This window comes from Aethalodelphis obliquidens, unplaced genomic scaffold (genome assembly GCF_003676395.1).
Source record: "Aethalodelphis obliquidens isolate GAN/ISIS:26980383/991018 unplaced genomic scaffold, ASM367639v1 scaffold44, whole genome shotgun sequence".
NCBI classification, from domain to species: Eukaryota; Metazoa; Chordata; class Mammalia; order Artiodactyla; family Delphinidae; genus Aethalodelphis; species Aethalodelphis obliquidens.
In genome coordinates, this window is record NW_020837988.1 from 10787852 (window position 1) to 10802637 (window position 14786).

General features: G+C 43.3%; 1 protein-coding gene across 4 annotated transcripts in view; it reads left to right on the forward strand.

The window, feature by feature from the left end:
* The window catches only part of RNF213 (ring finger protein 213), a 112221-nt gene that overhangs the window by 76554 nt on the left and 20881 nt on the right, over positions 1 to 14786 (forward strand). For all 4 annotated transcript variants that reach the window (XM_027080933.1, XM_027080932.1, XM_027080934.1 and 1 more), the window contains 13 exons: positions 464 to 655; positions 1415 to 1560; positions 2595 to 2749; positions 3945 to 4151; positions 4492 to 4667; positions 5235 to 5355; positions 7784 to 7884; positions 7998 to 8180; positions 8901 to 9070; positions 9170 to 9269; positions 12974 to 13085; positions 13664 to 13877; positions 14124 to 14314. In XM_027080933.1, the coding sequence (XP_026936734.1) occupies positions 464 to 655; positions 1415 to 1560; positions 2595 to 2749; positions 3945 to 4151; positions 4492 to 4667; positions 5235 to 5355; positions 7784 to 7884; positions 7998 to 8180; positions 8901 to 9070; positions 9170 to 9269; positions 12974 to 13085; positions 13664 to 13877; positions 14124 to 14314 (2068 nt within the window). The remainder of the gene's footprint in view (positions 1 to 463; positions 656 to 1414; positions 1561 to 2594; positions 2750 to 3944; positions 4152 to 4491; positions 4668 to 5234; positions 5356 to 7783; positions 7885 to 7997; positions 8181 to 8900; positions 9071 to 9169; positions 9270 to 12973; positions 13086 to 13663; positions 13878 to 14123; positions 14315 to 14786) is intronic.

Sequence of the window (14786 nt, forward strand, 5' to 3'; positions counted from 1 at the left end):
AAAGATATGCTTTCTTGTTTAACATACCTGGAATGAATTTACTTTGGTCTCTTTATTCTATTCCCAACTGATTTTTTTTTTCTTAAAATAACATTTTTTTCAAATGAATTTGGTCATTCTTTTCTTTATTTATAGAGCCTGGATGACTTGTTCTGGAAAACAGCTATATAACAAAATAAAACAAATACTACTTGGCCTTTTCAACGAACTAATTCCAGTTTATTAGAGGTAGAATTAAGGACCTTTCCAATTCTGCCTCTAATCTTATTTCGATTTGTAAGTCTTTCTTCTAGTACTTAAAAATGATGTAAAAAAACATGAAAAACACAGCTACAGTGTAGGAGTAGTAGAGCAGATGTTTTGTTACTGCCAAGAAGGCACAAAATGTGAAAAGGATGCAGGCATCCCAGTGTGATCTGTGGTCCCTCAAACCTGAGCAGGCCTGCTTCTCTCCCAAACATAGGCAGACCATCTGGAAGCGGGTCCAGGGTGCTGTGACTCCCCTCCTGGCGAGCATGATATCTTTCATGGACAGAGATGGCAACCTCGAGCTGCTGACCAACCCACATTCTCCGTCCTGGGCAAGAGGTCTTTGGATGTTTATTTTCAGTGACGTTAAGCTTCTGAACATTCCTCTTGTGGCAAATGATACAAGGTGAATAGAAGACTTTCTTTTCATGGGAAGGGAAAAAAACCCATAACATAGCAACAAACTTAATAGGCTCTCCCAGGTGTTTGATGAAATATAGTTATGGGTTTTAGAATCACATTTAAGTTGGCTGTTTTTGTAGCCTGAAGGGTCATGGCATTACAGTAACGAAAGAGTTGACGCGAGTTCTGAGAAATACTTGTTTCATTCTCGGCTTTCCTCATTTCCCTGTTCTCAGAGCACCCTTTGCAGTTAAAATGGCCAGCTTCCACCTCGTCTACACTGGCGAAGCTGCACGTAGGAGAGCGTTTGTGTTGATTTTCCTGCTCCTCCTGCCAATGGCGGGAACCACAGAGCCTATCCCTAGACCCGATCTTGTGTAACTCAAGCTCAGCTGGCCTGCCAGAACCTTCCTGTTTGGATTTCAGGGGGCTTCGATTCTCTTTGCCTAGGTATAGGGTAAGGGTGGGTTCAGACACCACCAGACTGGTTCTGCCCAAGACTTCAAGCAACCTACTTAACCCCTTCCAGCTGTGGTTCGTTTTTGTTTTGTCTGTAAAACCAAGAGATAACATAAGGTCATCCTTGAGTTCCTTTATAACATAAAGGTGAGCTGTTCAATAGACCGGGGAACTGTCTTTGTAGCCCACTAAGCCTCCCAGTTCTTAAGGATGGAGAGGAATTGGCATCAGGAGTGGATCTCATCTTGTGTCTTGAGCGGCGTCTCACTAACCACATTCTTGGTCCTTGTTTGGCCGATTGCAGGTCTAAAGGGGAGATGTCCTACATCATAGTGCAGAACTACATGAACCTCTCAGAGGACACTTCCAACAGTGTCCCGTTTAGCTGGAGAATCAAGGACTATCTGGAGGAGCTGTGGGTCCACACTCAGTACATCACGGGAGATGAAGGTGAGCCCAGCGATGGTGGGAGGGGACGTGTTCTGGCAGGAGGAGACCCTGCTACCCGTCATAGGTGGTCACCCCCATTCTGAGTTCCCTGGGCAACTAAGGCACCAGGACTCAAGATGTCCCCAGCTGGGCCCTTCTCAGCAACTGCCAGTGACCAGAGTAGAGTAATACCTTTGCCCTGAGTCACAGGGCACCTTGCTCTGTTGTCACGTGCCAAGTAGTCTGGCCACAGACATTCCAGGAAAACCGGTGGTCACATAGCACTTTTGGGGAAGTCATCTTTCATACATGAAGTAATCTTTTCAAAGTTTATGTATAGTACTGCTTTTTAAAAATACAGGACAAAGATGGTTACTACACTTGTAATCATTTCATAAGGTAGGCAGATGTCACATCACTGAAACTAACATAATATGATATATCAACTATATTTCAATTTTTTTTAAAAAAGGAAAGATTTCTTAAAAAAATACTGGTCAAAATACTTGAAGATGAACTTATTTTTCTAGGTAAGCATTCTGCCACTCTTTCTGAACAAACCTGAAGCAGTCTCTCTCCTGAAGAGAGAGTATTTCTCTTTCTCATACCATATCCTAACTGACCCTACTTTTCTATAATAGCATGTGACTTGGGGGCCAGCATCCCATCCACTAGACAGCAGATCTTTTTGATTTGAGCAGCATATGATCCCAGCCCCTGGAGGGCAACCCACTCATTCCTGGTTCGCTTGGGTCCGGGGTTCCCAAAGCACATTATGACTTGGTAGAAATAAACTTGATCTATCCCAGGTTGTGTTCTCTTTGGGGCTGGCTAGGCTTTCATGACCGGAATGGAACATTCCTTCTGACTTTGTTTCTGTTATTCCACTGAGAAGATATCTAAAGTGTCCAGAAATGATGATAAAAACTGATGATTAAAAAGGCAGCCTTATTAGAACCATGTCCATGTCCCTGCATTCAGCGGATAAGGGGAGTCATGGTCAACGTCCTCACCCCAAGCCGTTCTCCATCTCCCCCCTCACCCACCCCCGGCAGGACTGGCAGAGAAGTTAGTGGAGCTCTTTCAGCAGACCGCACTGGGCAGGTTTCTTGCTCAGCTCACTGTAGACCAGCGGCAAGAACTTCTTCAGTGCTACCTGAAGGACTTCCTTCTCTTGACCATGAGAGTGTCCACTTGGGAAGAGTTAAACGTGAGTACTGACTAGGGGGCAGGGTGAGGCTGGTATAACGTGGACAAGATGCCAACATGGGAACTTTTCCTCAACTTCTGGAGCTGTAGTGTTTGTGGAACAGAATGTGGTCCAAGAGGACAGTGGTATGAGAAAATGCCACTGACCCCCTCAGAACTCTCGGGGCTGGATGCTTAGCCCACTGACCAGCGCCCCTAAAGCATGGAGCTTTTATTAACAGGAAGAAGACCTCCGACTTCCTGTGACACCTTCTTTTTAAATGTTTAGTTTTTCTTGAAGAAACTTAGGTAAATATTTAACTGATCACAGCAAGGTAATAATAATGATATTAACTAAAATTTCAATGGAAATATTGAAGATTTCAAACTTCAGTACCTAAAAAAGGAAACTGACAGATTTGAGGAAAACATACTTAACAGCCAACATGATTAAGGGTTAATAAAGTATTCTTAGGATACAATAAGAAAATCTCCTAATTTTTAAAAATGAGTGAAAGTTAGAAATTAACTATTAACAGAATAATTATACAGATGTCCAGAAGACACTGGAAAAAGTGCTCAGCCTCACTAGTAAATCAGCAAGGCATGAACAACTTTTAGATACGATCTTTACTTGCTCTCGTGGCAAAACTGGTTTTTAAAACAGCCAGGAGTTCCTCCACTGCCAGTGGCGGTGTGAACGGCGTGGTGCTTCTGGAAAACCATCTGTCGGGATGAATGAAAAACTTCACAAAATCTGAACTGGCGATTCTGTCCTGAGAACCGTTGTCGGAGACGTGGACAAATATTTTATTCACAGGAATGTTCTTTGCAGTTTTATTTCTAAAAACAGAAAATTAGAAACAATGTAATTGTCTTAAAATAAGGGTTGGACAAATATTTGTACAGCCATTTGACTGGTTAAAAACGATGTCTTTGAGCATGCTCGTGATAGAGAAATGCTTATAATGTAAAGTGGAAAAAAATCAGGAATACTCTGTGACCCTGATTTGGGGACCACAGGGAGAAGAGGTATGGATCACAAACGTCTAGAAGGGATGACACCAAAAAGTAAACGAGGGATACTAATAGTGTGCATGGTTTTTAATTTTCTTTTTTGTCATTTTTGAATAGTTCCGGTTTCCCACAAGGAAAGTGTATCTTTTTTAAAAAAAATAATTTACAAGTATATAGTAAAAGCTTGTTTCTCATCCCAGGTTCTGCAGATGGCTCTGGGGTCCTGCATCAATCAGCTGAAGGCAGGAAGGCCAGCGGAAGAGATCTCCTTACCGTCTGTGCACCTTGCCTACCAGCATTTCAGGAGCCGGCTACAGAACTTCTCCAGGATCTTGACCATCTACCCCCAAGTTCTACAGAGCCTTACAAAAGGCACCTGGAACCACAGCTGGGCCGGACATGAGATGGTATGGCCCCTCTTAGGGACATCACGTGCCTGCAGCCAGGCTTGGCTTCCTCAGGCGACTGGGCGGTTGCTCCTACTGCCGCCCTGGGAAGGGAAAGCTTATGGACCACATTCCAAATGGGAAACATCTTCATGGGGCACACATGTCAGTGTGGCTCCTCAGTTAGAACGCATCTAGCTCATGCTTCCTAGATGCCAAGACAATGAAAGGTGAAGCTACAAGCCTGGAACACAAGAACACACTGGGCTAACAGCCAGGGCCTCCGACTTAATGGTTAGAGCAGCCCAGTGGGGGTCAGGGGACAGGCTGCTCAGTCACAGGCCTGTTCTCTGCCCCCCAGAGTCTGGATGTGTTCGCTGCAGTGGCCTGTGCTGAAATGCTGACAGAAAACCTCCTGAAGCCCAGTCCCCAAGCTTGGTTACAGATGGTGAAGAATCTTCGCATGCCGCTGGAGCTCCTCTGCTCAGATGGGTACCTGCAGGGCAGCAGGATGGTAACCGTCATCAGGGATGTCAGGTGAGATCCAGGAGTCCCGGGCACATGAGAGAGAGAGCAGATGCTCCTGCCACAGGAGGTGGGCCTGTCCTCATTCATTCTTTAACGTCTCTTGAACCCTTACTAAATGCCAGGCATCATGATGATCTTAGAGAGGTGTACATTCAGCGAGTGCGTGGAGTGATGGGGGTGATAAAAAGGCGAGCAGATTATGATGATCCTGAGGGAGAAGAAGCAGCTGCAAAGGACCCCAGCAGGGCAGCAGAGAGGGAACACACAGGGTAGACTCTCCAGGGGACAAATCCTGTGCTGGCCTTTAAGGGCGAGGTGGGACTCACCGGACACAGTCAGAGGCATAGAACTTGAGATGTCCCAGCTGAGAGTCTGAGGGGAGGGGCGGAAAGAGACAAAGTGTGTGGAGGTCAGGGAGCACATCACAAAGGGCTTCCACCTAATTCTTTCACCCACCTTCATGCCCGGTCCTTTTCTTATCTTTCAACCCCTGTGCCTTGGAACTGCCTCCCTGCCCCTCTTCATTCGTCTCAGGCGCTTTTGTCAGAGCTGAGTGAGGGACCCCTCTCTCGACAGAACCCAATGGAATCGCATTTTCTCCATTGCGCTCTTTGTGGAGCATGTGCTCCTGGGGACCGAGAGCTACATTCCTGAGCTGTGCAAGCTGGTGACAGAGTATGTCTTCTTGCTGAACAAGGTGAGCGCGAAGGCTTGGCCTGTCAAACACTGGTCTGCCTCTTTGTAAGACAAAGAACAATTGAAATGTGACCTGACTTTTACCATCTTGGTGGTATATCCCCTTTCTGCTCTGAGAGTTTTATGTGAGTTATATTTCATCACATAGGCCATTAAAATTTTGGTGTTTAATATTTTAATATTTACCCTCTCCTGAGTGTTAAGTCAGGGTGTGTCATTTAGGGTTCCTTGCAGGAAAAGGAACTATTCATGCAGCAAGTACACTTGGGAAACCTTTGGGAGGACTGAAGGTGGGCTCCAGCCAGGCCTCCAGTGGCCCCAGACCAGACCAGCAGCCTGGCCCGCGGAGGGAGCTGCTTCCCACGGCCACGGTCAGGAAGACGGGGGTGTAGGAGAATGCTGCTGGGCCTGTGGACTTCCAAACACAGTGCTGTCGGTGGGACCAAGGGGTCAGGAAGCCCATGTCTCTGCCCCTCTACACCCTTTATAAAGTTGGTGACACACAGGATAGTACTCTGTAGAAAAAGTGACTGTCCTTTCAGCATCAGTGGCCACTCAGGGAAGAAAGTGTCTGCCCACTGGGAACCTCACACAAGCACTGCCAGCAGCTTTGCTGTACAGCCTTTAAAATGTCCTTTTGTGACTGGCTTATTTCACTAAGCATCATGTTCTCAAGGTTTATGCACATTGTAGCAGGTGTCAGAATTTCCTTCCTTTTTAAAGCTGAATAAGATTCCACTGTATGGATAGAGCACATTCTGTTTATCCATCCGTCTGTTAATGGACATTTGGGTTGTTTCCACCTTTTGGTGATTGTAAATAATGCTGCTCTGAACCTGGGTGTACAAGTATCTGTTTGAGTCACTACTTTTAATTTTTTGGGGTGTGTACTTAAGAGTGGAATTGCTGACTCATATGGTAATTCTATGTTTGACATTTTACCACTGTTTTCCACAGTTGCCACACCATTTTACTTCCCCACCAGCAATGCCCCAGGGCTCCAATTTCTCCACATCCCTGCCAACACTTGTTATTTTCCATTTTTTTTAATAATAGCCCTCCTAATGGGTATGAAGTGATATCTCATTGTGGTTTTTGATTTGTATTTCCCTAATGACTAGTGATGTTGAGCATTTTTTCATGTGCTTATTGCCTATTTGTATATCTTCTTTGGAAAATGTCTATTCAAGTCCTTTGGCCTTTTTTCAATCTTTTCTCAATCTTTTGATTAACAGATCAAATTTAGCAGGGTATTAAAAACTAATATCATTGCCAAGTAAGATTAATCCTGGGAATTCAAGGATAGCTCAAAATCATAAAATAGATGTGTCATCAGTTACATAACAAATTAAAAGAAAAACTCCAAACGATTATTTCCAAAGGTGCAGATAAAGCATTTGATAAAATTTATAATTTGGTACAAAGATACTCTTGTCAAATTAGGAATAGAAAGGAACTTTCCTTCAGCGGATAATGCCCAAGGGGTATACCTAATAGAAAAACATCTATAGCAAACATTATACCTAACCAGAAAATTCCCTAAGCACACCCATTAAACTCACTATCTTATATCATTAAAGATGTGCATTTCCTAAAAAACAGTGTTTCCACTTCTAAATGTATATCCTAGAGAATTTTCCCATTTGTACTCAGACACGTGGAAGAATGTTGGGTGCAGAAATGTTTGTAATTGCAGGAAATTGGGAACATTCTAAATGTCCATTCATGGGAAAACAGGTGACCAGTATCAACAAGTAACCATACAGCAGTTAACATGAATGATCTGAACCTACTTGTATCAACAGAAATAGCAAGTTGCAGAAGCTTAGGTACAGTGTGATGCCCCTGATAGAAAGTTTACAACATTCAAAGCAACAAGATTTTTATGCATGCATCCAAATCTAGTGGAAGTGGGAATTTAGGAATGTGATTCTCTGGGGCTGGGTGGGGGGTGGGGGATGGAAATATGATCAGAAAAGGATACACTTGAAGCTGCACCTGTAATGTTTTGTTTCTTTAGAAACTGATAAAGTGCATATTCAAAAAAAATGCTACGATTACTTAAAGTTTGGTGGATACACAGATGGTCATTATATTATCTTTTATAGCTTGAAATATCTCATAACGGGAGGAGGGGGATAGACCTTAAAAGAAAAAAAGGAAGAGGGGAAAAATCAGAAGCCGAGAATATCAACCTTCTCCCCAAAGCAGCATAGTCACAAAGGGCATTCAAAGTTAAAGAAACTGCTAAATAAAAAAAAAATAAAAAAAAAAAAAGCCTTGCACTGCAGACACCAGAGCCCTAACTGCCCAGATTCACCAGCAGCAGAGGGGATGTTGTGTTTTGTTGCCTTTGTTGCCCGGCTGACTCCTGCCCTTCCTCACTGCTAATTAGCTTCCCTCCTCCTCCCGCTGCCTTTCTCCTTCAGTGCCTGCAAGAGGACTCTGACATCAAGACTCACAGGCCTTTCGTCGCAGTGATGACCACTCTTTGTAAATGTAAGGACCAGGTCAGCAAGAGCCTCACCAGGTGAGATCTTGGGTTTGGGATCTGCAAGGGAGAGAATTCAGAACCTTTTGTATTTTTTGCTTCTCACGGCCAGCTTCTCTGCTTCAGAATTGGTCACCCTTCTTGGCTTCTAGGTTTGGGGTGAAGCCGTGCCCCATCTGCCTGGGAGATGCACAGGATCCTGTCTGCCTGCCCTGTGACCATGTATTCTGCCAGCGCTGCGTCAAAGTTCACCTCACCCAAGGGCAGATGGGATGCCCCTATTGTTTAACTGACTTGCCAGACAGCTTCTCTCCTTCTGTTTCCCAGGAACACCGGTAAAACACCCTTTCTCTTGAGAAAGCTTCCTCTTTTTTCTTCCTTTTTTGCAAATACAGTATTCAGAAATATAATTATTAATCTTAGAAAGCCTGACAGAGAAGTGTTCTAAGAAAGACAACTAACTACTTATGTACCTTTATAAACACCTGGTGTCTGAAAATTATCCTCTCCTCAAGACATACATGTATACAGATTAGGGAGATAGAAAAATTAGAGGAAATAAACCAGAAAGTCGTAAACTAAATAAAGCCATCACAAGAGACCCAAAGAATTTAGATACAACTGGTTTGTCCTCTTGATATGTGAACTCCATCCATGTTCTATGTCCTGAGGATAAAGCTAGCTCTTATCTGGCTAAGTGCCTTTCAGGGCAGTAGTTAAAATTAGCCTAAGTGGTTGGTTTTCCTTCCCGTTTTCCTCCATTCTGATGCCTCCTGAAAGCGGAGCACAAGGCAAGCCCAGTGGATGGGATCTTTGAGAAGCTCTTGGGATATGAAGGCTATTGCTAGATGGCCCAAATGATCCAAGTATTTCTCAAAAGAGGCAAGTGTATGTACTGTCTGCAGTTTTGGAGATTGGTTCTAATCAATGTAAGGAGATACTTGCATCTTTTAATTAAAAAAAAAATGCTGTCCAAATCCCAAAGCACTCTGTAGGGAGGGATTCTGGAACACATTCTATAAGCCTTTTGACCGTGGTTTTCAACGATTCCTAAGGGAGGTCATCAAGAAACATGCTCGCTTCCGGCAGATGTGCAATAGTTTCTTTGTGGACCTAGTTTCTACCATGTGCTTCAAAGACAATTCTCCACCTCAGAAGGATGTGGTCAATGTTCTGCTGTCTTTACTCTTTGTAGAGAAGGAGCTCTTTCGAGAGGCTTCCCAAAGTGAGTGGATTTCTTCCTATAGACTTAAAAATTCAGTTCTTCATCTCACTCTTTATGTCTGATGTGAACGATGATCTACCTTTCTCCTTCTGGTTTAAGGACGCCGTGAACACACAAAATCTCTTTCTCCTTTTGATGATGTTGTGGATAAGACCCCTGTCATCCGCTCAGTGGTACTGAAACTGCTTTTGAAGTACAGGTGAGAGCACCACGAACGTGGAGTTGCCTCTAGCACGCCTTGACTTTTTATTCTCCTCGTGGCTTTTTCTTTGCTGCCAAGCATTCTTTGCAGAACCTGTAGCTAGTTCATGATTTGTGGAAGCTTTTTCAGCAAGAGACCCCTTTGTTCCTTTATCTGTATGGGTTGTGTCCTTGACATATTCACATACTGGCTATGAGTTCAGCATGCCTACAAGCACGTGGTTAGGAAGAAGACAGATTTGGGGGAAGGGTGCAAGGTGTTGTAACACGTGCGGGAAGTCGGGAGTCAAGAATCTGCGGTTCTCATCTCAATTCCACAGCTACAAAGTTTTGTGGTCTTTTGGATGATAAGTTAGACTCTCCCCTCACCCTGCTTGCCCTTGATGTTGTCTAAGTTTTGCTTCAGCTCTTAAGTTTCTCTGATTCTATAAATGGACAGAGAAGTCCATATGGTGCTTCAGCTCAATGGTCTTGTCAAATTATGCTATTTTAGAAAATTCTGAGGAAGCTGATCTGTAGGGGGCTTCCCTGGTGGCACAGTGGTTAAGAGTCCGCCTGCCAATGCAGGGGACACGGGTTCGAGCCCTGGTCCGGGAAGATCCCACATGCTGCAGAGCAGCTAAGCCCGTGCACCACAACTACTTGAGCCTGTGCTCTAGAGCCCGCGAGCCACAACCACTGAGCCCACGTGCCACAACTACTGAAGCCCGTGTGCCTAGAGCCCGTGCTCCACAACAAAAGAAGCCACTGCAATGAGAAGCCTGCGCACCGCAACAAAGAGTAGCCCCTGCTTGCCACAACTAGAGAAAGCCCATGCACAGCAACAGAGACCCAACGCAGCCAAAAATGAAAGAAAGAAAGAGAGAGAGAGAGAGAAAGAAAGCTGATCTGTATTTAGAGGTTCTTTTGGAAGATACTCAGTATCCCTAGCCTGTGTTCTGACTTGATACACCTTGAGGTGATGGCAAAATCAAGATGCTGTAAGAAAAGTTCCAATAGAAACAACTGTTTCTAACTTAAATGTCTGAAAGGTGACTCAGGATGGAGATTAGATTTACATTTAAGCATGGATCTGCTGCAGCCTTGTCCATGGGCATTTTATTTTGCTTCTATTTTTTCCCCCCATTATTTGTGAAATAGTTTTTTCAAACAGGAACCTGGAGGATTTTCAAATAAAATACTCTTAAAATACATTTTCTTACAGAACTAGTATCTTACTGTACCTGAAAATGGCTTTTAAGGCATACATGGAAAGAGTTGACTTGAGATGTGAGAAGAGCCTCTTTTGATATTCTGTGATTTTTATTAATTTTGGTAAATGTGTGAAATCTGTATTCATTTGAATCTCTTTGCTTAGAGAAAGGGAACAGTATCATCAACATGCATACCTCTTGACATATAGTGTAGACACATTAACATGAGTACAAACAATGCTTAAAGGTAAACACTTTGTTTTGAAATATTTAGAGAGTAAAGTTTACAGAACTGATTTTGAAATAAAAATCTTGAGACATAAAACACAATTTAAAAATCTGCATTGTCATTCCCTGGGTTGAGAAATACTTGTGTCGTTGCTTTTGTGATTCGAGTATTTTCATGTATTAAGAATCAGTCAGGGGCTTCCCTGGTGGTGCAGTCGTTAAGAATCCGCCTGCCAGTGCAGGGGGCATGGGTTCGATCCCTGGTCAGGGAAGATCCCACATGCCACGGAGCAACTAAGCCCGTGTGCAATAACTACTGAGCCTGGGCTCTAGAGCCTGCGAGCCACAACTACTGAGCCCACGCACCTAGAGCCCGTGCTCCGCAACAAGAGAAGCCCCTGCAATGAGAAGCCCGCTCACCGCAACTGGAGAAAGCCCGTGTGCAGCAATGAAGACCCAACGCAGCCAAAAAGAAAAAAAAATCACTCAGACCAGACTTAGACATACTTTGTGGAAATGCAGGCATCCATTCTTTAGGCAGACCTGTGTGGGGGACAACGTTGATGAGACTGCAAATAACACTAAGATATTATCTGGCTTTTTCAACATGTTGATATTTGCACTGATGTTACTAAAGTAATGAAGGGTGAATGTGGTAGCATCTTAGCATGAGGAAAACCCTGGTATTGGGCATTGTTTCCGTCACCACCAACCACATATAGTTTTTTAAAATGCCAATTTCACTTAATGTCCTTGACGAAGCTATAAAAATTCTTAATTTTACTAAATCTCCACCTTCGAGGATATGACTTTTTAATATTCTGTTGAAATGAGAGATACACACAAAGCACTCCGGCTGCACACCAAGGTACAGGATTATCTCAAGGAAAATCACTCATGCGGTTTTTGAGTTACATGCTAACTTGGCTGCTTTTTTTGTGGAATACCACTTGTACTTGAAAGAATGACTGACAAACAACACTTATTCAGACTTGGGCATTTGGCAGGTGTTTTCTTAAAACCAAGGGATGTGAGGCTGTCACATCAAGGAAGAGAACTGATGGTTTTGTTGCTAATGATAAAATTCAAGCTTTTAAGCAAATATTAAAATTTTGGCGGGAATTCCCTGGTGGCCCAGTGGTTAGGGCTCCACGCTTTCATTGCCAAGGGCCTGGGTTCAATCCCTGGTTGGGGAACTAAGATCCTGCAAGCCATGCAGTGTGGCCAAAAAAAAAATACATTTTTTAAAAATTAAAATAAAAATTTGGAAAACCTGTATCCTCCACCGGGAGCCTATCAGCTTTCTAATACTTACAGACCTTTTGATGATAATGAATGTGAGGTTTTTTAAAATATATCATAAAATTAAAATGTGTCAACATTTGCCAGATCTGCACAGCTCAGTGGGCCGGTATTTTTGAAGTGACTGATGCTTGATGTCAGAGAATTTTGCATTGATCAAAAAGAAATCCATTTGAAGTGCAAGGCAGACCATTTGATTTTAATGTAATTGACTATGAAACGTGCATTGATAGGGTTTCAGATTGCACATTGCAACTAACCTTTAGAAATTATCATTTATCAAGTTTTGGTGTAGTGTCAAAGGAGAATATTCACAGTTACCTGAAAAGGCTACTAAAATATTTCTCCCTTTTCCAGCTACATAACGTGTGAGACCAGATTTTTCCTCATATAACTCAATATAGTGCAACCAATTAGAAGCAGAAGCAGATTTGAGAATCTAGTGAACTTCTGTTAAGCCAGGTGTTAAAGAGATTTGCAGGAATGAAAAACAGTACCCCTCTTCTTACTAATGAATTTTTGTTTTGGAAAAGCTTTTTAAAAATATTATTTATGTTAATATGTAATGAGTTTCGTATGGTTATTTTTAATGAATTGATAAATATTTTCAATTTTTTTCAGTTTCAATTTCGAATACTGTAAATATCAGTAGATGTAATCCACAGAAACAAAAGCTCTCTGGGGTTCTCAATAATTTTTAAGTCTGTAAAGGAGTCTTGGAGCCAAAAAGTTTGAGAACAGCTAGTCTAAAATAGGGAATTTTATATTCCTCCAAGTTGGTGCTAGAATATTTTTCATAAAATCGTGTTACAAACTATACATACACATGTATGTATGTGTATATATATATAATTATACAGGGAGAGGGGGATGGGTAACAGGCAAATAGATACATACATACATACCTTTTTTCTTTTTTTTTTGGCAAAATGAGTTTCCAGACCTGAACTAACCAGGTATAATATTTCTCCTTCCAAAGCTTCCGTGACGTGAAGGATTATATTCAGGCTTATTTGTCCCAGTTGGAAAAGAAACCGTTCCTGGCTGAAGATAAAGCTGAATTGTATGTGCTCTTTAGCAGCTGCCTGGAGGTAAGCTGATTATCACCTCCCTGCATTTCTTTTTCAAACTCTCCAAACCATGTGGTTTATGTGATGGAATAGTGTTTTTCTGAAAATTTACAGAATATAAATTAGGTGGTAACATTAACAGATGCTCTGCTCCATGCAGGGGAAAAAAAGTTTCAAAAACGTTGCTTCTGCCCTCAGCAGTTGTATATATTGGCATTTATGCGCACGTGCATGAGGGGGAAAAAAGAAGCATAGAAGAATATGCCACCAGAGTTGTCTCCAGGTGGTGAGATTGTGAATACTTTTAATTTTTATTCTCTTCATATTTTTGTTACTTCCAAAAATCTTACAGTGCATATGAAAAAATAATATTAGATAATAAAATCTTTCATCATAGCTTTTCTTTTTCCCCTCCTTCTTGCCCCTAAAATAAAAAGGGGTATTAGTTTTCCATGATTCAAAAAATGTACACTCAAACCCACAACACTATTCTTTATCCTTCCTGCATTCTCCACGACCAGACTGTGGAAATTTCGAAGGTGGGAGACTCGCAAATAAAAAAGAATAATATCCTTTCTTTCTGGTTCTATGTTCCCTAGGATTCAATACATGAGAAGAATAATACTTTCTTCATGAGGGATGAATCGAAATACCTAAGAGAGGAAGGCCAGTTCCTTAAGACGTACCGACCAGTGGGATGCAGCCAAGAGCCCGCTGGCGAGGCCTCGGTGGAGTACCTGCAGGAGATGGCCCGCATCCGCCTCTGTCTTGACAAGGCTTCTGAGATCCTCTCTGAGCTTCAGGACGGCTCAGGCAGGTCTTCTTCCCAAACTTTCTTGACCACAGGCCGGGAGCCCCCATGATCTAGAAATTCAGGAAGTGTGGGAAGCTGGTTCTTGGAGTAATACTGGTCTGTACCATGTCCCCTTTCTTCTAGATTAGTTCTTTCACTGTGAATTCCTAAAGGGGAGGCCCCAGAGCTCTTACTAGCCTCTGTTCCAGACAGTTAACTAACAAGTACCCTCAGCCGTCACTCAGCCTTTCTCGTTGGCTCTGCAGAGATGGCGGAGGAGAAGCGTCGCTACCTGCGGCAGGTGGAGCACTTCTGTGCCCGGGTCCAGAATGACTGGTACCGAGTATACCTGGTGAGGAAGCTCACTAGCCAGCAGGGGATGGAGTTTGTGCAGAGCCTCTCCAGACAGGGCCATCCGGCCCACTGGGTGTTTCCCAGGGGAGTCATTGCACAGCAGGTAAGAAGGGTGTTCCCAGCAGCCCCTGTGCTGTCTCAGCTCCGCTGCCCGCCCCCCAACCCCAGGAGCGGGGCTGCTGCTTCTCCATTCCTCCCTGACCTTCTCCCACACCCATCACGGAAAATGCGTGCATCTCTTCTGGTCTTCTCCTCTGTCTCTGTGCTTCAGTTGATTGACCCAGCTCGTGATCACATTTAGACGGCCTGCCTAGGGGAAAGATATGTGTGTGCGTGCGTGTGTATGTGTGATGTGTTTGTCACCTACCTGCACAGCATATGTAGATATCACTTCTGATAGAGTTTGACACAGGGAAAGCAAAAGAATGATTCTGTGGCTTTGGCTTTTAGCAGATTGAAAGTCATTCAGCCAGGGATTTCCCTGGTGATGCAGTGGTGAGGACTCCATGCTCCCAATGCAGGGGGCCCGGATTCGATCCCTAGTCAGGGAACTAGATCCTACATGCATGCCGCAA